The sequence below is a fragment of the Columba livia genome, chromosome 2 (genome assembly GCF_036013475.1).
Source record: "Columba livia isolate bColLiv1 breed racing homer chromosome 2, bColLiv1.pat.W.v2, whole genome shotgun sequence".
Taxonomy (NCBI): domain Eukaryota; kingdom Metazoa; phylum Chordata; class Aves; order Columbiformes; family Columbidae; genus Columba; species Columba livia.
Window position 1 is genome coordinate 41,774,683 of NC_088603.1, and position 26,822 is coordinate 41,801,504.

The 26,822-nt window shown below is 43.0% G+C and overlaps 1 protein-coding gene across 14 annotated transcripts in view; it reads left to right on the forward strand.

The window, feature by feature from the left end:
* RARB (retinoic acid receptor beta) overlaps positions 1–26,822 on the forward strand; it is a 329,788-nt gene that overhangs the window by 292,228 nt on the left and 10,738 nt on the right. For all 14 annotated transcript variants that reach the window (XM_065051582.1, XM_065051581.1, XM_065051588.1 and 11 more), the window contains 2 exons: positions 17,573–17,733; positions 24,991–25,167. In XM_065051582.1, the coding sequence (XP_064907654.1) occupies positions 17,573–17,733; positions 24,991–25,167 (338 nt within the window). The remainder of the gene's footprint in view (positions 1–17,572; positions 17,734–24,990; positions 25,168–26,822) is intronic.

Genomic DNA, 26,822 nt, shown 5'->3' on the forward strand with positions numbered 1-26,822 from the left:
TTGATGCATCTCTTTCTCCTAATTGCCATTGTGCCGTGCTGGTTGTGCTTTCTATACTGGCATCTTGTGGTTTCTCTGCTATCCTTTTTTTTCTCCCTTTGAATGTTGTTTTCTTTTTTTTTTTTTATTTTGTGTTGTTGAATCTGAAAGATGGAGAAATGTCCACGAGATAAATATCAGTCTGGGAACAAGCAAATTGCCAGTGTCCTGGGCCTTGAAGCTAAACATGGCTTATTTGGTTGTCAGGCCAACCTGAAAATGTTATCTGCAGTAGCCAAGGTTCATGAGAAATGCAGTAAATTGTTCCCAAGAGTTCTGGGAAGTCTGAACTGCAGCAACCCGAAAGTGCCTGAAGGGACTTGGTATCAGAAGAGACACGTATTTGGTCCTTCCCCTTAGCAGAGACGCATATGAGAAGGCATACGTCTTCCTGATGGTTTATATATCTGCAAACTTACTTCTTAGTTTTCCTGGTGATCACTCTACTGGAGAGTGTCTGGCGCAAGATAGGTGTCTCTGCAGAAGGCAAAGAAACAAAGCTCCTGCTGGTGTCTGTGGAGAGCGCCCCCTCTGCTGATGGTGTGGAAGATAGAAAGCAGGTGCTCAGAAACCAGTAAGATCTCAAAGACAGCTTAAGAAGATCTCTCCATAAGTAGATGAGGCCATGGATTTCCCTCTGCTGCTGTCAGGCTCTTATGGCTTGCTTTCATCCACTGTAGGAATTGTTATAGCAGAGGGAGTTTTCCATTGCTGTGCCTGCGATAAGCCGGCTGACACATTGCAGCTCCTCCTGCTGGGATGCTGGCCCTAGAACTGCACTCTAAAAATAGCCTTGGTTTGTTTTTAGTTTGACTTGATATCACATGCTCAGTTTTAAAATACATCGGAACAGTTAATCTGCAGTTCTGCAGTGCTCACGTGGAAAGTGTACAGGATTTTTCGAAGAGAGGTGGCATACAAGCAGTAAAAATAACAACCTTTCTATCCTAACTTAAATAACACTCTGCTCCTAACACGCTATGAAAGGAAAAAGAAAGATCATAAGGCGTTGGGATTTTTAATTTCCTTTGGCCCCATCTCACCTTACTCCAGCACTTGTTCGCATGCTCACGTTTCTGAAAACTCTTGAATTTTTAAAGCTAGGTCTTGTGAAAAGTCTGTCAATCAGACAACAGCTCTAAAAACTGACTTTTACAAGTTGTAGCTTAAAGCCCTACAGGCAGTACCTGCGGCTGATAAGCCTTTAATCAGCTATGGGATCATTTCTCAGTGCTGTGCACCTATAACCAGTGGCTTATTGTTGATGTAAACAGATTTAGTAAGTAAATGTGAGGTAATTAACTGACTTTTAGAGACATTTACGTGAATTTCAGAGTTAAAGCTAAGTGGAATTCTTCCTTTCCCCTGGCAAAAAGTGCAATAGAAAGCAAACATGCTTTTAGTTGGATTACAGGCGTGGTTAGTCATCTGACAGACAGTTTTAATGGAGTCAGAAAGACATGCTAGGGAAACATGCTGACCTACTTTTCTTTCTCTTTCTCTCCTCTCTTTCTTTTCTCTCCTCTCTTTCTTTTCTTTCTTTTCTTTCTTTTCTTTCTTTTCTTTCTTTTCTTTCTTTTCTTTCTTTTCTTTCTTTTCTTTCTTTTCTTTCTTTTCTTTCTTTTCTTTCTTTTCTTTCTTTTCTTTCTTTTCTTTTTCCTTTCTTTTCTTTTTCCTTTCTTTTCTTTTTCCTTTCTTTTCCCTTTCCCTTTCCCTTTCCCTTTCCCTTTCCCTTTCCCTTTCCCTTTCCCTTTCCCTTTCCCTTTCCCTTTCCCTTTCCCTTTCCCTTTCCCTTTCCCTTTCCCTTTCCCTTTCCCTTTCCCTTTCCCTTTCCTTTCCTTTTTTCTTTCTACTTTTAAGCAAGTGAAATGTAAATTTTAAAACTCCCTATGAAGTTAGATTTTGCTGACAGCTTATTTTGTAATTAATTTATTTATGCTTCTCCTTGGGGAACGATAGATGGTTTTGGTAACAGAATTTCATCAGGTTGTTTTTGTTTCTGTTAGGAAATTGGGTTACATCTGAGAAATCCGTGTTCCTTCCCCCTTTCCACGACAAAGCAATTGGCTTCAAGTTAATGAATGATTTAAGTCCAATCCTGAGGGAGGACTTTACAAACCATTTAGAATGACAGACTAACAAAGCGTATTACATTTGTATCATTTTCAACACATTATATTTTTAAACATTTTTCATCTGTAAACTTATGGGAAGAGGGATTACCGGCAGATAGCATTGTGCATTTTTCATTTGGGATTGGTTTTTTCCCACGTTAAGTAGGTCGATGCTCCAGTGTCAGGGTTCCCTTGGAGGTAGAACTCGGTGATTTAAACCTGGGAAGCTCCTAACAAAAAGAACTTGAGAGCCTGAAAAGAAAGCATTAATTTAAATAGGAAAACTTAATGCAATGAGGGTGGATTAAATATGAAAAACAGAAATACTAAATTGAATGATAACTGGAAGATAAGGGAAAGCTTTTTAAAAGCACTGCTGGCATCACTGCGCTCTCTCCTTTAGCAGCGGGCACATCTGCAATTCGTGAGATGTCTGAGGGTGCCAGGTCGCTGCTTTACTCCCTTGGCAGCAACAGATAGTTTTGGTGAAGACATCACTGCCCGGATGAAGGAGCAGGAGAGGTCATCGTTCCTTGACTCACCACCCGATCCGGAGAGACTCTTCTCGCCTGCTCTTGTCTCCTCCTGTTTCCATCATGAGCAGGTTTCCTGCTGTCAGTCAGCCACGCTGCAATGGGCGCTGCTGCCAATACTTTGCTTCTTCCCACCTCTCCTGAGAAAAAAAGTTCTGGTTTCTTTGCTTCTTTAACTCCCAGCTAGCTGATTACAGTTTGCGTTATGGAAATAGTAACATAATGTAAGAGAGGTGGAAAAAAATGGAAGTTTCCAGGAATTGCAGTTTATGGGGAGTAGTATTGCATTTCAAAGAACCTACAAGTTACGTGTGCTCTTACAAAGTGTAGTACTTTTAATTGCTTTCATATGTTGTATACTTTTAGAGGATGTCCCAGTGGCAGAGTAAAGACTGAAATTTATTTTTTATCACTTAAATAATTAAGTATAAGATGTTTACTTTGGCTGATACATGAGAGTCTTTCCTATGTCTCAAGACAACTGAAACTGGCATTGCACAGGTTGTAGCTTTTTTGTAACCTGGAGGCAGCAGCCCAGGAAGACAAATCAACAGTAAATGAATGTCCTTACAAGACGAGCGGCTGCACCTCACGTGTTCAGCATCCCTGAGTGCACGGTAACTGTGTGAGCTGCTCCTTATGTACGAAGACTGCCTTCCCCCTGGTTTTCTTGCCATAGTGCTTCTTCTGGGTGACCCATGAACATGGTTTGTTTTGATTCTCATGGAGACAAAACAGAAAAGAGCCACTCAAAAAATTGTCACTTCTGTAATTTTATCAGTGTGTTTTTTTTCCTGATACAGATGAATTGTTGATACTGGAAGATGGAGCATTGGATTTAGTGAAGCTTGAGCTGCTCTCTGACGATATTGGTCTGCCTCTCTTGGGCAGGGAGCAAGCCGGGGCTCTTCCCTTTCAAATTAGATGTCTCATGAAGATGAGTGTGAAAGTTCAGAGGTCACTGTGTGTGCTTGGTCTCTTAGTCCACATTGTACAGTGCCGTGCCATCTGGTTAGCCCATTGAGGAGCTCAGGAATCAAACCTGCAAGGTCCAGTTGCCTGTAACAAGTGACATGGAGAACTGTTAGTTCGTAAGAGCCTTTTGACAGCATTTTTCTACAAGGAAGGATGCTCAATTTGCTGCTTTCTGTAATTTGGAAGAGAATCTGAATGCATACTCTTTTTTTTTTTTTTTCTCCTCTTTGGCTGCCTCTTTGCGTGAATGCTGCTACTGAATCAGAACATCCAGAAAATAAAAGTGAGAGGATAGTTATTATTAAGAAAAAGAAACCCAGTGATGTTCAACCCTCTCCTGTGAAAAGTACACAGGGAGAAAAGAGAATAAGCAGAAATATTTTATTCCTTTAATTCTGCAGAAGGCTTAAATCCTGCTTGTTGTGAAGAGAGAGTCAAAGCCTTTTCTTGGCAAGTTTTGTTGTTTTCTAAGTCAGTTACAGCTATTTCACATGTTTATTAGGAACAATTTCCCTACTAGAATTTAAGCATAGCAAGGCATGAACATATATAAAACTATGAAGACGCATCAACTACCTCCCACAAGGTATGCAGTATTAAGTCCCGTGAGTTTTGGGGTCTTATTTCTTGGCTGAGGGGACAAGGTAGGCAGATAATCCTATGGTAAATGAGCCTTGCAGTAATGCAGGAGGAACATTTCAAAATACTCTTGAGAAACCAGGGTGTGGGAAGAATAAAGCAATTAAGAGGAACCATTAGGTATCCTGTCTTAAACAGTTTATTATATATATTTTTAATGAGTATTTAGTCTCTAATGCTGTGTGACGGATTAGAAAAGAGAGGTAGTCAGGCCTCTTTCTGGTGCATACTTTTATGTTTCCCCTTCACTGAACATTTTCTCTGGGCAAATTGTTTAACTTGAGCTGGTTGGAGGTGTTGCAGCACAACAGAGCTTTGCTGAAAAGCAGCGTTGGGTTGAATCCCAAAACACAGAGTTGTCAGCATCGTGATGTGTTCAGATTTGCACCATCCCGGGGTGTGTTATGAATGGGGCCGGGAAGGATGCTTGTTGGTTCCTGCCCTGTGTGCTGTGCATCCCAGGCCATGGTGCCTGTGCCATGTCTGCCACATGGCCTGGGGCTCAGGGAGAGTCCTGCAGCTGGTCGGGGAGGTGGATGTTCATCAGCTCTTTCAGGAACTGAATAAAGCTCTGCTTTAGGAAATGCAGGTTTTTGGACAGTGCTACATATGAGGGTTGCGGCCCAGGAACAATATCCTGAGGACCCCATTAAAAGCCTTCTGTAGTACATCTTGCATCAGCCACTTGCCATAGTCTTGGAGAAGACCATCCTAGCTGGAAGGAGGTACTGAACCTGTGTACAAAGAGTTCAGGGCCCACTCCCACACTGTTGAAGGGCATGAAAGGTTTGTCATTGACATCAGTGAGATAAGATGGGGGTACAAACTGCTAATAATGCCCTATGCTGGCTCGTCATTTATAATGTCACCTGGGGACCACCACCATCATTTACTTGAGGGCCAGGAGTATGTTGAATTCAGACCCCTTGGCTTCCCATTCAGACGTCATCTCATGTCCAAGTTGCTTCCTTTGTTTTCATGGAGAAGTCGGGGAAAACTAGGTCAGTTTATCCAAGTAGAAATTATTATTTTATTGAGTTAACTCTGTGGTGACCTGCTGCCTGCTTGCCTTCTCAAAAGGAACTCCCTTGTGTGCAGTAAGTCTTCTGCTGGAAGTTGCAGAGGCCTCAGTAATCACTTTGATTTCAAATCAACAATAAAAGGGCTGCTTTTTTTAGTATCTTGCTGTTTCCTGGAAACAAGTGTCTGTCTGCTTTGCTCCTTGTATGATCACTACATCAGGCTGATCTGGCGTACTGTGAAAGCACTGGATGTAAAAAAGTTATGTGCTGGCTTTACTGGGGATATTTATAAGATCTTTTGAAGAAATCAGGACTTGATGCTGCTTGACCCTGTCTGGCAGAATTAAGCTCTTGAGGCCAGTCCTGTAGTTACTAGCAGTCTTTTTTTAAATAATCCAGTCCACTTACTCCTGCTGTTTCAGAATTTAACTCCCAGACAAGAAAGCATTTTCTTTTGAATTATTATTATTATTTTTTTTTTTAATGAAAGAGTAGTTGGAATGTATTTTAAAGAACTTCTTTGGCATTATACATAAAAGATAAAATATATCAAAATAGACAGGGTGGTAATTAGGTGCAGGCTTGTGGAGTGATTCATGCCATAATGTGAGTGCTGAAACAGCTGAGGTTGCTGCAGGTGTGTTAGGGGAATTCGACCCTGTAATTCTGTGATGCTTCTGCCGCTACATAAAGCAGGAGTACAGATGTCCGGAGAGCCTGCATCAATAGATGTAAAGCAGTATTTCTGCATGTGAATTATGGATGGAGCAGTGTTTATTAAACACACAAGCCTTTGTCTCCCAGGCACTTTTTCCTTTGAAAGAGTCACTTCAGAGCCTGCTGCTGTCCCAGGCACGGAGATGCTGACTGTGAGCTCTGGCTTCCACCGCCGCAGGTTCAGTCGGTGCTGAGTTACGGCGTGCACGGGCAGAAAGGACCGTCCTGCCCGAAGGAAAACCTGAGAGTCAAAGGCATTTTGAGTGCTTCAGCTCTCTGGCGTCACATTTCGGAGTGGGCAGCAGGATGCTAAAGCTGAAAGCGAATGAAGTTGTTTCCCTGTGTCAGCCACCAGCTTCAGCGGGGCTTTTCCCAGAACTCAGTGATGTTGCCAGCTCAGAGCTCCTGGAGCTTGCCGGCTGGCTTGGCTTGGCCTTCCCAAAATCCTGTGGATGGAAAGAAAAAGAAAGCCCCTGATGTCACTTGTTTCTTTTTCCTTAGGTTACAGTTTGTGAAAAAAAGGATGATGTAGTCATGTGATCATTTTTTTTTAAGGAAAAACAAACATACAACGGATTTGAAATTATTTATTCCAGTTGCTCAGCTTTTGGGAAGGGGAGACTAGGCAAACAACATGCTGAAGTGCCATCGGATGCAGTAGTATTGTTTCAGCACGCTATTTTGTCGTTTGTTAAAACCATTCTCTTCGTATTGCACCAAAACAATTTTAATGACAGGTGCTATTAATTAAAAAATCAGACCCAACTGCAGGCCAAGCCCACTGGCAGGTGCAGATGCATGCCCACCAGCTGTGTTGGACCACACATAGATGGGAGGCTTAAACTGGTAATGTTTTGGCCAATCCTCTGGTGCTTTTAGGTCCATCTGGTCAAGTGACACAGCTCTTCCCTTCTCTTGCTCCTGGGCTGCCTCTCCTGGTGGAGCAGAAGCAGAGCCCGGGCAGGGAGGTTGAGTGTGGCTGGGGAGACACATGCTCCACATCCCCCCTGCCCTCACCATTTCGGGGGCCAGCACTGGCACATTGAGAGCTGGAATTAACCTCCTGATCTTTATAGATATATGTATGTATATATATGTATAAATATATTTTTTTGTAGTAGTAGTAGTAGTATCAACAAGCCTTTGTCCTCAGGAAGGAATTTGTGTGAGTTCATAATGGTGTGCTTTCCACATTAGCTCCAGAGAAACAGGTAAATAGTAGCTGAGCTGTTTCTTTGCTTTTATGATCCCTGGCCTAGCAGGAAGCCAGGGCTGCAAGCTGCCGAGGCTGTAACGCAGGCTAACGCTGCGATTTGAGACTGTGGCTCTCTTTCTTAAAACGCGCCGGGAACAACTGTTCCTCCGCCTTCATGAGCTCAATTTACGGTTGCGGGAGGCGATGTGTTCTTTGTGCTTGATGAAGTACACCGCGCACGCAAGCCTCTTCAGATGTGTTGTCAGTTGGCAGCTCTCTCGCTAGATGCACCTTTACACAATTGCGCAAGGCACCAAGGAGGTACAAATGTGAAATTTAGCCTTGGGGGCAAAACAAAGAAATGAAACTCGGGTATGATTGTGGTGTTATCCATCTGCAGATACAGATATTAGACCTGATCTCCCCCTACGCTGCTGTAGTTTTACACTAATAGGACTCTGCTGCGATCAGTGGAGTAGCACCACTGCAAGACAAAAACAGCAGTGGTGATGGGTCTGGGCTGTTATTTTTAATTCTGTTGGATAGTGTAGGATTGAACCCTGCTTGGGGAAAGTCAAACTGCATTCACTGCATGAACCCAGCCATAAAAAAAAAAGGGGTGGGGGGGAGAAATGCAGGTGGTGTGTCGTCTTGGTGTTGTTCCCGAACGTCTGCTCTTCCTTCTGGGGACCCATTGCCCTGGGTACTGAGCAGCCACGAGCAAGTGAAGGGAAAGGTCTTCCAGCTCACCTCCCCTTTTTTTTTCCTCCCCTGACAGAATTGTAGCTTTCCCATTTGCTGTCCCATAAAGTCAGTTTTATCACACATACCCAGAATTTGTCCTGTGGCTGACACTCGTTCATTACATTGAATGAATGTGCTTGTTATGGAAAGTTGTTTTGTTGAAGGAGTCTGTTAATAGTGTTGTCAGGGAAGAAACTTCAATTTGTCATGGTAGGTAGCTTTCCAGTTAAGTAAAAAGCAAGTCGTGTTCTTTTCCTGTGTGCGTGTTGGGATGAGAAATAAAATAGCTGCAGCGGGTTGAAGTGCGTGAAGTGCTAAGGTCAGGGCAGGTAGTGGGAAGGAATAGCGCCTGGTCTTAGTTAACAGCCACGCTCTTCCCTGCCCATCAGCGGCCCCAGATAATGCCCAGCAAATCGAATTAATGACTGTGGATAACCTCAGCTTCTCCCGGTTGTGAGGCACCATACTACCATGACTGTCTCCTAAGAGAAATTAATGTAATATCTGTAGATGAGCAGACTGATCTACCTTTTGGTGACCCTGGAGAGAAAGGTCAGGTTCAGGATATTTTTACCTGTAATTGGTTATCCATTAAGAGTTGGTGTACCAGGCTTCAAGATTGTAACTCAAAAGGGCAGTTGCTTTGAGAAGGCAGCTCGAAAGGGCACTTGAACAGCTGAAATCAGATGAGATGGATTTAATGGCCTCTTAGTGACTTCTGACTGAAAGTTCAGGGTTTGAAATTTAGGGATTTTTTTCTTTACACAGCCTGTAGTAAAACAAATGCAATATAACTTAACAGAAATTTTATTTCAGGCTGTTTTTCAACTGCTCTGTGTGCACTTGGTCACTTCAGCTGTAAGGAACAGAAAGAATAATCACGTTGTGTTTGTGGTCTTGTATATTTTTTAGCTAATGTGTTAAGACACTGCAATTCCAGAAAAGCTGTCCTCCTGTTCCCTGGAGTATTTCAGTTTAACCAGCTGTATACAGAATTTTATCTGGACTGCTGCAGAAGTTCCTGGTAAATCCACTGGGATTTTGGCTGCCAAAACAGTTGACAGTGAGCACAATACTGCATTTCCCCGACGGTTTTGGTTTCATGGGATTGTGCCGTGGGTTGGCCCCTCGCAGTGGGTTACCCACAGGAGCCCTCTGAGTTTGGGAAACCTCCCAGGGTGGAGTGAGTGATTGATTCCCAAAGCTGCTTCCCATTTCTGCACTGAGCAGGGGAAGGGATTGCTGGCAATACCCACCAGGTGATGCTATTACCCTGCAAACCTGTTGCAGGTGGCATGGTGGATCTTAATAAGAATTGTGGGGTTTATACTTAGGGTAAGGAAGTGACTGATTTCATGTGAAATTATGAAAGAGAGATGGGGCAGGGCATGAACGAAGAGGGAATGACAGATGTGTAAATTAATTCAACAGCAGCCCAAGATGCGCAGGGACTTTGTGGGACCTGCCTCTGGAGATGCTCCATCTTGCAGATGGGAATTTCTGGCTATATTAAGTAACTTGAGGTGATGCCTCTGTGACATACAGATGGAAACATATCAGTGAGTAAATTTTATCTTAGCCAGTGGGTATGGCTAGGCTATTTCCATTGCAGATGACTTCGTGGGCCTTTATGGGAAATATTAGTGATTTATTCTGCCTGCAATTGTTAATGCTGGCAAACTTCAGTAGCTATTTAGGCATCAGCTTCTAAGAGTATATGGATTACCCTATTTCACGCTGGCAATTAGTTGATGATATTAAGGCACTTTGAAAATGGAAATCGCAGGGCAAATGCTATTTAAACAGTTTATCATTAAGTGTGTAATCACGCCTCTCTGCCTGCATTGACTGCAGCGTGTAGGGAAGTGGTGAGAGAGACCAAGGGCTCCGCTCTGGGTTCAGCCCCTGGTGCTGAGTTTGTGCCCTGCACATCTGGGCTCCGACTAAGCTGCTCCTCTTGCCATCTCTTCTCCCTGCCCGCACCCACATGCTGCAAACCTTTTTTCTTCTCATTTTGTTCCGCTTGTTTGCTGTAATTCTGGTTTTTCAACTTCTTAATTTTGTTCTTAGGACGTATTTGGTGGGGGGAGGCTACTTTCATTTGTATTTCTGGCACCTTGTTTTTGATTCATTGCGCAGTCGTTATTGTGTTCGGCGTGTTCTGCAGAACTCGAACCAGTCCTGAAATACTTTAGTCAATACAAAGGTAGGCATTAGAGCTATATTCATACACTTGGAAACAGTTTATGGGCTTTTGGTTTTTTTTCCTTGCTGAAGCATGTCATGGAGCCTTCTGCAACATTCAAGCCAAATCCACCTTTAGAACCATTTTTTTTTTTCCCTTTGACAGCGATTTCAGGTCTCAGATTGGCAGTTCTAGATATCCGAAGTGTGATAGCAGTTGGTTTTGATTCTGGATGTATTAAAAAGAGAAAAAAAAAAACTTCTCTTAAGTGATAGTAAAGAGAAATAATAAAAATACTAGTTTAAAAAAAATGTAAATAAAAAGGATACCAAAGCCGTACCTTTCAGCTGTCATCTAGGGGTATTGTCCTCAGCGTGTTGTTCTGCATTGGCTTTCCAGTTTTGGTCCTGTGTCTGAGTTCTGTTAGTACTGCTTTTCTTGAAGGGACTAGAAACTCCTTTTTTGCTCATTCCATCTACTGATATTTCAAGGATGTGACAACAGCAGGTGCCAAATTTCATGTCAAAAATAAAATTTTCAGGCTGATGGAATCCTTGAAACCACAGATCAAGTTCCAGGCCAGTTAAATAAAGCTGTAGAGCATCCATTTGTATCATTCATTCATATAATGAAACCTGTTCTTATAACTCCGTTCTTGATATATTAACCCCGCAGTTATCCTCGTACATAAATGGGAGATGTGTTGCTTTCGTCGGTTATAATAGGATATAACCATATAAATCCCCTGCGCATGAATGGAGAAATAGAAGCCCTTAGGCCATAGGTATCAAAGGTCTCCCCTATACTTACAATAGCCTAATAAGGTTATTTTGGAGGCACAGGGAATTACTGAGGGACTCCCTATAGCTAGTGATTCATTGTTCGCTACTGAAACATTTCTAAATGAATTATGTTTTAGACAAGCAAATCCTTGGCCTTCTCTTTTTTTGGGGGGGCAGGGAAAAGAGAACTGAAGGAGCACAGAATTCCACCATTTTCTGCATTAAAATATACTGTGTGCTCATTAAAAGGTCCCTGGTATTGTAACTATTGTACTATTGTGCTTCTTGCTGTTTTGATTCCAGGAATGTGTATTTCTGAATTTCACATTTGGATGAAAATATTATTGTTGTCAGTAATTTGATATTTAGAAAAGACTGTGGATACAAGAGCTCAGTGCAATGAATAAAACAGTTGGAGTTAAGCGTCCCTGGGGATAGAATCAATCACTGTTGTAGAAGAGGGTGACATTTAAAAAAGAAACTCAGAAGAAAATGTCATGCTTAAAAAATTAGATTTAAACCCACTACCTCTTGATTGATTTTTATTGCACTCAGATGGATACACTGATTGATTATCAGCCTTACAAATGTTTAGTACCTTTCTCACTTCTCTAATAATCAGAATAATCTAATTTTCAATGTCATTTAAGTTACTGTATTCAAGGTTATAATAGATCATATTTCTAATAAAACATAGCAATTATGTAATGAATAATACAAAGCTGCAAGGCAGAGCTCAGATTCACCTTCGTTAAAAAAAATACCACCGGTGGCTGGAAGAACCAGCATACGTGGAGCAGCTGGCAGGGTGATATGCTCTGGATTTGTGGTGTTTTCCCCTCTTATTGAACTGAGATTCCTGGGGAGCTGGTCGGGGCACATTTGCTGAAGCTGAACGTTATTTCTCAACAGGAAACCAGGGACGGGCTTGAATTCTGTACTATATGTGCTTGCTCTGTGCCTGGGGAAAAACGATAGCGTGCCAGGTGCTTATGAAATTCCCCCCATGATTGTTTCTCTGTTCTCCCTGTTAATTTTGATACGTGTGTGTAGAGAGATACTATCTCACTTAATTTGAGGTGTTTTCTTGTGGCAATTGCACCCTACAGCTGACATGATTGATTTCTCTGAATCAGCTACAAAATACTGAGGTTTCAGTGTGTTTTGGTTTTGTGCTTGAAGTCCCTTACATGACTGTGTACTTGTTATTGGTTTTGTCCATTGAAAATGAGAGTTTTGTGTTTGAAACATGCTTTGCCTCCAATTGTTCTCCATATATCAAAGCTGTTTTGGCTTGGGAATTTGTTTTAAGATAGTTTCCTATCCTTTTTAAAGGCTGAGCAGTTTTGCCTAAAGACAACATTATTTCATCTGGAAATCACAACCTTGGAAAACCAATCTATTTGTAACTACCTGGTGTTCTGCATATTTTAATGCTGTGTTTGGCTTGCAATTGCACTGCTGTTAAAACGTGAACAGGATTCTTATCATTCTGACTTGATGGCCTGTCAGTTTGTCAAGCGTGATCATGTTGCTTTCAAGATGGTTATTTTCTTCCTTTTCTTACACTGGGGATGAGAAAACCAAACTCCTTGTGGTGGTCCCTCATCTCCTTGCCTGCTTCCACTGGCTCCTGGATGATGTGCAGCTTGTCCGTGGGGTCGGAGATCCCGGTTCAGTGGCATTTGGGCTGCTATGTCTCCCTCGTTTTGAGGTTTTCCAAGGTGGCTGTTGTGAAAGACGTCCTTGCAGGCTGCCGTTCGTGTTGCCATGAGCGCCGTTTATTGAAGGGTGATAGGGAGAAGGGTGACGTGTGGTATGTGTGAGACGTTTATCCTGATGTATCAGACTTGGCACTGGCAATGGTTAAGTGTTTTGCATATTTGACTGAAATTGTCCACAGCTGCCTGCTTCTGCCAGAATGAGGAATTTTTAGCAGCTGCCGCTGGAATTGGAGAAGTCAGGATGTAAAGGAGCTGTGCAAAGACTTGTGGGTTTCCACCCCAGCTTGGTGCTCCTGGAAGCCCTGGTTGCTCTGCTGAGATTTGGCAGGTCTGGGATAGTCCTGCCTCAGCTCACCTCCAATTTCTCTTCTCATCAGCGACCACAAACAAAAGGAGTCTTTTTGCAAGCCTACCTTGCACCCAGCGCTGTGCAATTACTGACTTGCTCTGTGTGCTTTATGGTGCTCCTGAGATTTGGTAGCTTAACGAGTAACTTCCAAAATATTTGAGGACAAGAGAAGTGTGGGTTTGCAGGAATGCAAACTAACTGGAAACACTAGTAGTTGTCGCTACAGGAACGAAACCAGTTAACTAGTACACAAAGCTTTTCAAAGGTCTTGGGGATCTCCAAGACGCAAAACTCCAATTATAGCATTTTAAGTCATGAATTTATAGCTGATTAATCATTATAATATATGAAAGGTGCTGTCAAGCTATCTTCTGGGCATCTGGGGAAGCAAAGGTTATACAAGTAATTGGAAAAATTATGAGCTGCACGTTCTTCTCCCCTTGGACACATATGTTTTGTCAAAGGGGAGTATGAACACTGATTATTCCAGAATTTTACCTGATTTTCTAGAAACTGCCTAAATCTCTTGGGCTGGAACCCAGACTTTTCTTTGGCAAAGCGGTGAGTAAATTTGGTGGACCTGAGGGGCTTACGTTGAAGACTGGACAATTCCCAGCATTATGGCATGCTTGAAATGGTCCCGCTCAAGCAGGAGAATTGCTGTGTGGTTGCTAAATGAGAGCACTGGGCTCCTCCGGGGGATGCTGTTTGTGCCCTTCCTGTGCTTAGTTTTGCCTACAGCAGGTGCTGCTTTTCTTAAAAAACATATTCCTTCCCTCCTGTGGCTTTGTGCCCTGCCTTTTGCTTCAAGCGAAGAGGGAAAACGTGTCCATGGGTAAAGAAAGTGGTGACAAACCTGGGCTGAGGAGCACAGGCTGTCAGGGGCAGGTAGGGGATGGTGCAAGAGATGGTGTTCAGCCTCTTCTGCCATCCAGCACGGAGGTGAATGTTTGAGGGTGGGCTCTGGTCCGTAAGGCGGATGGATCAGTAGGCTCTTTGCTGGCTTGCAAACCCTGCCGTGGCTGCCTGGAGGTTTCTGGGTGTGGAGGTGCAGGTCCCGGCGTGTGTGTCGAGGGGACAGAGAAGCTGTCATGGGGAGATGGATGGGAGCAGACGTGCTCAGGCGTGGGCGTGTGTCACTCAGCTCTCCGAGCAGCGCTGAGCCGCACGCAGACGTGGCTTCCGCACATACCAAGATACACCTCATTTCATCTTCTTTCCCCACCACCAACACCTTATTTGTTTGGGTTGTTTTGGGTTGTTTTTTTTCTTTTTTTTCAATTTTTTATCTTCCAGTATTTCTCACAGGCTTCCATACTGTCCCCTGTCGGGAGCTGTTAAATAATGCAGCCATCGAGTCAGAATTTAGTGCACAAGTAATGAAATTCATAACCTGAGTTTTCTGCGGCAGCATTAACTGTGACACAGATTCATCACCGGCATATCATCATTAAAAGGCAGTGGAATTGCATCGGGGATTGATGTGATCATATGCATGTAAAGATCAAGATACAAAAAGGTGTGATTTATATAACATAAGCATAAACTGTAATCCAGAACCCTTCCCACTTGCGGTGTGTGACAGTTCTTGTTCCCAGAGCAGTGATGGCTTTTAAATTTACTGGGTAAATGTGTGTGTTTATATGTTTTTACTTAACTCTTTCAAACATAGCGTTGTCTTAACTTTTTTCTCTCTTTTTTTTTTTTTTCCGTTGAATTGTAGTTGAATCTGCATAATAGTTGAACATTATTGAAATTGTTAACATTTTTGAAGCCTGGGTGTTATATGTCAGTCCTTTATTGTGTTATCTTACAGGGAATATAAAAGCACTGCCGTGTTTGATGCAGCCTTAGCAAAGACAAATGTAGGATATATAAAAAGTATGCATAAAACAAGAAGATAAATGTTATTCAGGTTTTATCATTATTATAATGGATATTGGAATCGTAGGGAAAAAAAAGAAGGTAATGGAGGACAAAAACTGTTCTTAGTTTTCAGGGCATGTTAGTTCTCCCCTTCCTAACCTTTAGTGATTTGCGCCTGAAAAGAAAGAGGGCAGAGCTGGGCCGATCTGGTGATGTGGACTGACCAGCAGCAGTGTCTGCTGGTGGCCTTTGGAAGGGAAAGGACTTCAGGTAGAGCTGCAAGCGGTGACACAGCTCCTGCCAGACTTGTCTCCTGGTCTTCAGCAGCTCTTGGCAGCTGCTCCCAAAGCCTGGCCTGAATAACGTGTTTGTCTTGCACGAGGAGTTTAAAGCTGTTGAGATAAGTGATTGCTGAGGCTGCCTCTTTGGCAAATTTGTCAATCAGCTCGTAGAGCTATAAGTAAATGGGGCTTTATTACAGAGGCTTATTGCTCTTTGCGGTTGTGTAGGAGTTTACATAATTTTTTAAGGAGCTCTTTTATCTCCCAAGTACAGCGGCAATTAGGATTTACTTCTGGAGCGCAGTGGCCGTTTGGGGCACTGGAGACAGACACGTCAGTCCTGGATGTTTTCTTAATGCAAGACACTGTACTTGTGCTCTGCCCCAAAGTCCAGTGAACAGATTGGGAAATTGGCTTTAGGGGAATATTTGCAGAGGGGTAGGAAAGTCCAGGGCCCCTAAAACCTCACTACACTGGTAACACTGAACCTTCACAAGAAGGTACCTTTTCTGTCCACATTTCTTGGCCTCCTTTGAGCATCTGTTTCTCCAAACACCAGAACTGATGGTGTTCGAGGTTAGGCTTTAATCTGGTGGGGGCGCTCAGCATGCCAGCCCTGACCCAGCAAAATGCATAATTGACATGAGTGCAGATCTGTTCACACAGTTAAATTCAAGTTCATCCTTAAAATACCTGGTGGATTTGGGTCAGAGTTCTCCCAGCTGCAAAGTCAAACCTTTAGTGAGAAAACCAGAACCCTTCGTCACATGGTGTGTGTGCCTGATCGCCTCATAAAGGAGCAAGAAAATCCAGTGCATCCACCCCTCATTTTCTGTTATGCATATTACATCATTTCTGTAGATACCCCTGACTCTGCTGCTTTCCCACCCCTCCACCTTCCCATGTCACTCTTAATTTTCTCTCGGAAAAGACACCCAGAGGAACATGAACGCAACTGCATGTCATTCATTCTTGAACAGATGCTGTAGGTGAGACTGTATTGAAACCTCCTCTTTGTTTTGAAACATTCACCACTTGTCTGCTCTTTGTGATCATTCGTGGTTCACAGGGATGTAGGCAGCAACTGCAGAAGATGTGGAGATGGGCCTGCACAGGGGAAAAGAGCTGTCATGGAGGTGGCTCTGACCATCAGCCCAGTTTGCTGTGCTTCCCTCCCTACGGCACAGATAGATGCACCTTCTAGGGGGGTCAGTACAAACGAGAGTCAGCAGATCTTGGGCCATCCAAAATCCCCAGCCGTCCTCACGTGTGCCAAACCCATCAGCCGCACCCTGAGAGTTGAGGCCACTGGTTTACATACCATGAGGTTTTGAACACCCGGTGAATGTTAGGATTGGTTTTTATTTGTCTAGCAGCGTTTAGTCTTCAGGGTGTTTAATATTGACACAGAGTCTTCGGGGAGAGGGATTGATTTTGTTTGGCTTTGTTGTAAAGCCTTATACATCTGGTTACGCTTAAGACGTTAGCTTTAGCTAACAACAAGCCTTTTGATAAAATTCACAAGTACTGGAAATACTGCGGACATAGACTTATCTCCTGGGCACGTTTTGGAAAATTAAGCTATTTTCATTAAAAGAACAAAGAGTAGCATGGTGATGGAGCAGCTGTCATATTTTATTACAAAACACAAATATGTGGGAAATCAATTACAGCACGAGTGCTGCACAGTGCATATTTCCAGTAATCCCCGATGGCCAGAGGAAGGTAGAAGGCTGATCTGAGCGCAGGAGCAGATGGCAAGCAACTTTAGATAGCTTCACTGCCTTTTTCACTCTTTCAAGTGTTTGTGCTTCTCCTTTGATCTTCAGAGTTTGATGTGTTTCATCTTCTTTCATTTACTGTTTTCAAATTTAGGTTTCCCTTTAAATAACTTTTGCTTGGTGGAGTTTGTATTAGTGTGGGTTTTGTTATCTTCCGTACTATGAAATTTAAGAAGAGAGACAGTTACTATTATATCTTTCTTTAGTGTTGTTCGCATCCAATAAAATACCGGCTGCATCACTGCAGAGGACTTGGCCATTCACCTTCTACAGCTGTAATGATATTATACAATGAAAAAATCCCACCCCACAAAGTCACTGAGATTCTTACAATGCATGTGAAGTTGCAGCAAACTTTCTTGAAAGGTAGATACTATGGGAGTGTGATGGCACATCCACAACAAACGCTTGTAGAGATTTGGTTTCATCATTATTCCGTTGAATTTAACTCTTACAGTTGAGTAATTAAGCTTGAATTAGTATTCTTTGTGTATATAACATTTTTATCTCCACTTAATTTATGTTTAAAATGCAAGCATGTTGCAGTGTTTTGAAACAGAGCGTCAAGAGCAACATGGGGTGATCTGAATAACCACATGTGATCCGTGTCTCTGCTTTTTCTGTAGCTGTCAGAAATGATAGGAACAAAAAGAAGAAGGAACCTTCAAAGCAGGAGTCCACAGAAAACTATGAAATGACAGCAGAGTTGGATGACCTTACTGAGAAGATCCGGAAAGCTCACCAGGAAACCTTCCCCTCGCTCTGCCAGCTTGGAAAATACACTACAGTAAGTATGGTTTGTGCTGCACGCGTCTGCAGTTTTGCATTGGGGGCTTTGGATGTTTTAGATAGATGCAGAAGTAGATGCACACCTTGCACCTCCTTAGCCTTAAAAAATCTTGGGTATGCATGCAAAAACAAATGCCGGAGAAGAGAAACTGCACTGAACTGCAAACATTACTTAGCGGTATTGCAAGAGACAAGCTTGGAGTCTGTGAGTCGGTCACATGCCATCATTCGTTAGAAATTTCTTGGCTTCCAAAGAGATGATCTCTGCATGTGCATCAGTGGATTACAACTTTGTGGGTGTAGAGAGTTCTTAAATGCTGCTGGATTACTGGTGACAGTCCCAAAGCTACCGAGGTCAAGGAAAACATGAAATGTTTAGATAAACTGGTTTCCAAAATGCTCGTTTTCAGTTTATTCCTTTCCCGTCTACCAAAATACCACAAAGCAGCAAACACTTTTGCTGCTTGTAGAAGTGAAAGATCAGCCTCCTGTCAAGAAGTTCAGGACTGTGGGAGTTTCTTCAGAGGATGAGCCATGGAAATAAATCATCTCTATACATATTTATGTTGCTAAATACAGGGAAGTCCAGTTGATATATATTGATTTCAGAGAGAATATCCAGTGTCAAGTTCGTGTGGTGTGGCTGGCGCAAGGAGATACTTGCCCCCATGGTCCTTGTCCTCCACGGTTCCCCAGCTGTAGAGCTGGGACCAAGCCCTGCAGGTCAGGTGAAACACCTCTATCACTGGATTGCCCTCTGTTTTGAGTAAATGCCACTAAAACAAATGTTAAATTTCTCAAAAAGCAATCTAGGCATCAATATTCACTGTTTGAGCAAGCAGCGTGCTGTTTCATGGAATATTCATCTATTTACAAAGTGCAGGGTTCAAAACTCTCAGGTCTAGGTGTAAGACTTTGCATTTAAGTGCAAGAAAAGCAAGCATACGCATTAAGATGTTAGGAATAAGCACATTCTTTGTGTTGCTGAAAAGTATTTTCACAAACGTTCTTCACATTTAATTCTGAAACCCGCGTGAAACGGTTGGTCCTGTGGAAGGTGCCTGTCCTCTGCAGGCTTCTGTGGTGCTGTCCCTGCTCGGGTGGGATGTAGTCAAAACAGCCAGCGTGGGCGTGCTGGTAAATATTGCACAGGCAGAGCCCCGGGGACTAGTGCAGCGTGCGAGGCTGGAAGCTTGAAAGCAGCCAGCTGGTGACACCACCGAAGGCAGAGCTGGAGACGGTGGGATCCGTAGTGTGTCTGTCGTGGAAATTCCTGGGTTAGTGCCCTCCACCCCTCCGCTCAGCACCTGTGGTTGCGTCTTCATTTTGGAGTGAATAAAAACCTTCCAAACAGGCTCTCACACTTCTGCAAACGTGTGAGTGCTTCTGAATGAGTGTGAAAAATATCTCCCCAGTTCAAAGACGGTGAGTTTTTGCTTTGTAGAAGAGGTGATCATATGTCCGCAGCTGGGATGCGTAGCCAGGCTGGTATGCGTGCCAGAGTTTATTGCTCACAGGCTGCTTTGCAAATGGCTTGGCTATCCTAGAATAATCTAGGGTGTACATCCGGACGGGAGCATGTTGGTACGTGCTTTTGTGTTACGTCTGAGTTAGAAGAGTGCACTGCAGCTGGCGTGATGGTTCTTCGTGCTGGCAATTGCCAAAAATCCTGGAGAGCTGAAAGATAAACCTGGGCACCTATACGCTTGCATTATGTATTGGATGCTTAAGTATCATTAATATTTTAGCCCTTGAAATGATACAAGTGGATGAAACTGGAGAGGGTCTTGTGGCATATCACACCCACCGCTGCTGCCTGCCTTCCTCCTTGGGTTCCTGCTGACCCCCACAGTGAGTTTAAGCCCCTGTTGGAATTTCAGAGCCCTTGTGTAGGTCCAGGTGCTTTCAATAATAAGTGGATGCATCTGGTCTGTCTATGGGTCCTCAGCAACCATGACCTGACCACAGTCCCTCCAAGGCTGGATATTGGTCATTTCTATCTCAGGCCAGATCAGACAGCTCGGGGAAAGGGATTTCTTGTTTTTCTCATTGGTCTCTTGGAAGTCCACAGCAGTTAGCTGCATGTGCCTGAAGTTCTGGCTGCTTTGTCATGGTTTGGTACTATACAAGTTGCAATAGCAAAATTATGCTGAGTTATTTTTGGCTAATCTTGAATCTTTGAGAGTGGTACAGCTTCCTTCAACAGCTGCAGCAAAACTAATAGCAGCAGTGCTAAATACTGTCCTTCTGCTGCATTCCTGTAGGCTCTGCGTAAAATGTAGAGTATTTAAATCTCTTATCTACATGAGGTCTGGTGACCACTCCAGCTTTTTATGTAGGAATTCAGTGTAAGCTCGTTTTTGTGACTGCTGTCTGCCTGGCTTTGGAAGGGACGGAGTACAGCACTGCCCCCCTTGCTTGCACCCAGTGACAACCTTGGGGATTAAGAATATTGCTCAGTACCACTGGGGACAGAGTACAGGTCATCTTTATCTCCAGCTGCCTGTCAGCCCAGGAGTTGAGGAGGAGCCTTTCTGCAGTGGTGGAGGACTCCAAAGGCAGAAGGTGTGTGTGCTGGGCAGAGGAGCACAGCTCCGGTGCTTGGACATCACCACCAGCTGCTGATTCTACGGCAGGACTCAGGCAATAACCTTTCCTTTGGACACACTTGAAACAGAGACCAGAAGTCAAAAATAAAAAAGAGTGCACAGCCCTTTTTGTAAGTGCTGAGTCCAAAGGGTGATAGAAGCCTACGCCACTCTTCTTGGTAGTCACAAGCTAGTATGAGTAAAAGATTGTCACCAGACCTGCTTTAATGCCTGGTTCTGCAGGCTGACAGTCACAAAGCACGATGTGCGCACGCTGCGGAGCACACAGATTGCTTTTGCAATCTTAGAGTTTTTTATTTAACTCTTTAGGCGAGAGGTGAGAAGCAAGTGTATTGAATCAATGTGGATGCACTTGAATTTCATGAGCTTTGCACTTGCGTACTGATAGGAACAGTGGATGGAAGAAACTGTTCTGCAAGCGTGGCCTCTGCACGCCTTCGGTTACATGGTCGTTCAGACTGATTTAAAACGTGATTTTGTTTGTTTCTAAAAAGAGCAGAGACTTTTAAGTATAAGAGAGTGAAGTAAAAAGGATCTTGTAGAGATACAGTCATGAAAAAATCTGTTCAGGCATTTGGTTCGTGTATCTGGCTCTTGAGCACTGCAGCAGCATTTCCCGGAGGGGAAGGTTACATGGTGAGTTTTTCCCCCGTTGTGTATTTTCACCTGTTCAAAAACAGTTTTGGGGAAATGTTTTCACTTACGTTTTTTTATATTCATCTGCTCTTTAAAAAGAAGAAGTGTCCCTATCTGTAATAATTACTATACTTTGCATAGTTAATAAAAGTCTACTTAAAATAATGGGAGAATAACACTCATATTAAATTCCCTGGGTCATTTGACTTAACAGTTGCATTTGGTGGGCAGTGGCAAGTACAGTTCTGCCAATGATGAGAATCAGCAAGCTATTTAAACGTAATGGATTTCAAAAGTCCATCATAAATAGATCTGTTTTATTACTGTCATCCAGGTAAGAGAGAGTGCCTTAGTAATTTCTCTGGAGATGTCATACTTTACAGTATAATTGAGTGTAACTATACTGCCTGTCCCTCGAGACTGGTATTATTCCTAAGTCTACAGCTGTGTTACATCCAGCCTCGTGACAAAGGGAGGATGAAACAGAAAATAATTTCGACTCTGTGGACCTTTGCTGCGGGTTCTCCCGGGTTGCTCTTGGCCGGCTGCATAGAAGCATCTCAGAATGATGAGGAGAGGTTTTGCATCTCAGTGGCATTTTGTCCTTCGTAAGTGCTGGGATTAGAAGTTACACGGCTATTTTTTTGTGCCATTGCAGAGGAATATGTGTGTGTATATATACATCTATATGTATAGATGTATATATATCTGCTGATGCTGGGACTGAGCAGAAACGTGTCCTTGGTGAGCTCGCTGGAGCCAGAGTGCATTGCTGCTTTCACTAAAGAGGTGTAGTGAGTGTTCCTGATTAGGGCAGAGTGCCCCTGTGAGCCTTGTTGCCTTTGTAAAGTGGATTTTAAAGACGGCGGGGATTCTGCTACTGTGTATGTTTCTGTGAGTACCGCATCCCGTATCGCTAATGGGGAGAAAGAGCAGCCTGCAATGAAAAAACAAAAATGATGGAAAAAATGGGATCCATTTATGTGGCAAAAATGGCTGTTTAATTGGATTTCATAGCAAGGTTGGGCTTTTCCACTGATAAAGATGCCACTAGGGTGTATTACAGTATTGTTCCACCATATGTGCGCTGGTGCAAAGGCCTGAAAAACATGCAAGGCTGCTCCTAGGAAAGACACCCGAAAAACCGCTTCAGTAAAATATTCAGGAAAAGTCATAGCGTCTGCATCTTTTTCACAGCATGGATAGAGAAGATTCCCCAGGCAAATTTAATCAGAGTTTCTGTTTCTAAATGCATTTTATTAACCCCATATTTTACTGTTCAACCTATACATTGATATTGAGTCTGGTTTGGTTTTACATATTCAGAATTGCTGCTAAAACCCTAGCTGTTTTCCATGGTGCTTGCAGCTACATTCATTACCAAATAAAATGTTAAGTCTTTCCATTTGTAGCATCTCGAAGATAATGTGTAAACCACATTAGCTCCAACACTGAGGAATCTGGCACCCGTCGTAATAAAACACCCGGTTATTTTGTGTTTTATTAACTGCCCCTTCTTTTCAGTTTGCATAATAGTGAGTTAGATTTACATTTCTTAAGACGGCCGTGCATTACTCTTAATAGAAGACATGTCAAACTTCCCATTGCCAGTACTGCAGCATGATGAAGTAACCTCATATGATACTGATGAAGATTTCGTTCACACTTGCTGGTTTCATGCAACGTCTTTTTTTCCAGATGGATACCCTATTGTAAAATGATTTCCTGCTTTAGGCTCTGCTTTGTGTAGCTCTCCGCTATGCCATCTTTCTATGAACTGGATAAACTGCCTATTAAATTTAATTACAGCCTGAATGACTGCACATCTTGATCTTATTTTTTCTCCAATGTACTGTATTTCACCAAGGTCCTTGAGGATGAAATAAAATAAATCTGAAGGATGCATACTCCAGTAGCCGAAAGAAACGTTTCAAAGGGCATTAAAATGACTGTTAACCCATTAGTTTTGGACCATTTTGAAGGCAATTCTTTAGGTTTAGGATTATAGAGACAATTTCTCCTGTCTTTTCTTCTGTCAATTTAAAACCAAAACAAAATAGAGGGAGTTCCCAGAAAAAAAAAAAAAAAAAGGCTGAAATAGAAATGATGAAGTTAATTTATTATCGCTTAAAAAGAGGGGGAGCAGAGAAGAGCACATATGCACCTTCAAACTGATCAGCATGGTTAACATTTACTTTTTGTAATAAGGGCCCGATATAAATATTACCATCTCAAATCTGCACCCTGTTGTAAGTGAGGGTGAATGTTGGGCTGCTGTCACACTTAGGACCCATCAGGACTTTCCTCTTCATGACTGACAGTGGTCAAGGCATCTGTGAATGCAGCTCTGGGGGGGGGGTGATGGAGCATCGCAGCCAAGCTGAGCTCATCCCACAGCTCATCCACCTCAGGGAAGGCCCTGCATCCTTCCCATGAACTGAAGAAACCTGATGGCTTCAAAGGTTTCAAAGTAGGTGGCCATCCTCACCATCACCAGTTGTCACACAGATATTTCCTCCAAGGAAGTGCTATCCATGTAACTTGGATGCTTTTTCATTGCTTTTTCTCTGCCATCTCTGTTAAACTTTTAGGGTGAGACTCTTCTCATTTAACTTTAAAATTAAAGTTAGTTTAACACTTCAACCAGGCAGGTAACCACATGGGCTTCCCTTGCAGCTGGGGAGAAAGCTGCCACCTGAGGGGAATTTCCCTTACCTGCCTTAAATAGCTGTCTGGAGTGTGTGGGCCTTTTTTTGGAGATGCCTCTCTCTTGGTTAGTCAACAAGCTCCGATGAGACGTGGAAGAGAGAAAATCTGCCTTTGGTGTTCTGCAGTTGCAGCTCAGCGCCTTTTGCAAAATCATTACCAGCATATTTTTACAGGTAAAATTCCTCTTGCAATGACGAGATCACCCAGATACTGAAGGCGACTGCAACTCACACTGAATGTGTTGGCTCGTGAAATACCAGGAGGGACCCTCGTGCTGGCTGCATCCGAAACAGCATTGGACCAAATGCTGGCAAAATGCACACGAGGCCACTGGGAGAGGAGCTTTGGGTATTTCAGAGCTCTGTTGTTACCTGTTTCTTGTCACCCCATGGGAGTCACGGGTGGATTGGAAGTGACTCACCAGGTCTCCCCATGACACCATTTTTCGTTAGACAAAATGGATCAACGAATAGATCACAGGAACCTTTGAGTCGTCCGGTTCATGGCCGACATGTTCAGCTTTTCCAAGCGTTAAGTGGTTACTCTGAATGTATGAAAACATGAGTTTAATCACAAACAACACAAATTGGCTACACCTCCTAGCAAATTACAGACTTTTCGATTAAGATACATGAATATATGGCAACAGTCTCCGAAAGATGCAGCTGGAATGTCCTCGTAACACTTCGAACAGTAGGGTATATGTTGGGTGCACCCTCAAAGGAGCATATAGCATTCATCCGTGCACATGGTGTTTTTCTTAACATCGTGTAAATAAATGCTCTTTAATTCATGTGAGACTGTAGCTTGAGAATGCTGTAAAACTCTTGCAGAGACACAGAGCAGATAAATTAAGTAGAACTAATTTGCTAAGACCTTAAGTATGTGAAACTGTGTTCCAAATATTGTGCTGCGTTTTCCAGATGGGGACCCGATATTCTTGTTCCACTGTTCATTTTTATTTTCTGGGGCACAACTGTAAATTGTCTGTCTCAATGCACTTATTATATAATGGCAAGGAAGAATAATGATAGTGGCATTTGGAAATGTTTAAGTTAATTTGTATTCCTTGTACAGATGGCCTCTGCAATCGTAAGTAGCAGAGAAATATCCAAGGAATTTTCAGACGATTAATCCAAGTTAAAAACCAGCATCATCCCAACAGCAAGCTGCAGAAAATGCCTGGAATGTTAATAGAAAGTACTTCTGGAAGGAATACTCGGTTGTTGTTTCTTTCCCTTATAAACCATTTACTGAAAGGGACATTGTTGATTTATGGTGCCTTCTGTCTGTCTTGCCAGAACTCCAGCGCAGATCATCGGGTTCGACTGGACCTCGGGCTTTGGGACAAATTCAGTGAACTTGCAACAAAGTGCATTATTAAAATAGTGGAATTTGCAAAGCGATTGCCGGGCTTTACGAGTTTGACCATTGCAGACCAGATCACTCTACTCAAAGCAGCCTGCCTGGATATACTGGTATGTATTTTTAACATCATTGTTATGCTACTAATTTATTTTCTGTTGCTTTTTCTACTGTAATTGACAGTGAGAAGGGGTCAAGTACTGGCCCAGCCTTATGGTTGCAAACGTGAGCTTACTGGGTAGTCTGGTACAGTCGCAAGTGGACTCGAGTGCGTCTACAGGTGTGTGTTAAATGGGATGAGCATACTTTTCAAAATAAGTCCTTATCGATTGTGGATTTCAGTATAGTTGCAAGAAGGGCACATTTTGATATTGAGGCACCAACCAGCTTTGGAAAAATTTCCTTATTGTTAATGCTGAAGAGGGATCTGATTCTCTCTCTTCCCTCCAAATCATAACGCTCTGTATAGAGGATACGTAGAAAGACATTCCGCTGTGTAACATTTTAGGAATGTGCTGTACCTGTGGTCATGAGGTAATCAGAGGAACAAGACCCGGATCTTCAGGGTGGGGATTTTGCAGGTTGTAGAGGGGAACCTGGAGTACGTGGAGCCCGGGTCCTCCTGCTCTCACCAGCGCTGCAGGCACCTGTGGAAATTGATGCTGTAACAGACTCTGTAGAGATTTTAGCTAAATGTCATTTAATTTTAAACAGACAAGCATACAACCCGTAGATGAGCTTGGAGTTTTGCTCCAGACCTTGCCACTATGTCAAGGCAAGCTGCCTTCCCTCCCTTTGTCTCCGGTTGTTCCTGTCACGCTGACCTTCAGAGGAACCCTGTGGGATCTCAGCATTTCTTTATCAAGACCTTAGAGGTCTTCAGGCTTTTAGTTGCAAACATGTTTCTTATTCTTGGTCATAACAATAACTTTCAGTAAAACGGTATTTTCAGCATGTTTTAAACATATTTTAAATGTTTTCCTCTGAGCACAAAGCTTCAGGTATTCATTGGGCCAAGCATGGCCAAGCAGTGCGTAGGATGGCTACTGTAGATATATTCTTTCGTGTGACACAGGAGTTTAAACTGGGGAAACTGAAGTTGAAGTAATTAATCTTGGAATTTCTGAAAGCGCATTGCTTCAAACAGGATCATATTGAGGAGGATGTTAACTGCTGTGACCTTTTCCTCTTGTTCTGTCGAAACTGTTTTGAAGAATTGCTTCTAGAGGACATGGGTGAAGGAGGAAGAGGGGCGGGAGTGGGGAAGGATTATCGTTCTCCAGCCTAGAAAAAAAGGGAAGGCTGGGGGTGCCTTGTCGTGCTCAACATTTGCCTCTCGTTGTCCCCTTCTTCCAGGCGCTTATTCAGACTTGACCACCTCATTGTTACTGTGTGTGGTCCCTCCATGGGGCAGTTGCCAGATGAGAAAAAGAATATTAATAGTGAAGCAGATGGTAAATTGTGATTTTATTTCAACTAATTAACGGATAGAAAGGGTTAATTCTTTAATGCAATTCACCACTTTTACTTTGTGGCCATGTGGCAACCTTCAAGCTCTAGTTATAAACTTTATTGAGACCTGTCATTCCTGGTCATCTGCTCATTCTCTGTGTTTTTCCTGAAGCCAGAGAAGGTGACTCATCTGAGTGAGGAGGGCGCAGTGAGTGCCATGGATGCCCGCAGCACAGAGGAGCTGAAGCTTTTCTAAAGCCAGCAGCAGATAAAAAATGGTTCCTGCAAAGACTGTGAAGATTCTGGAGCACAAGTC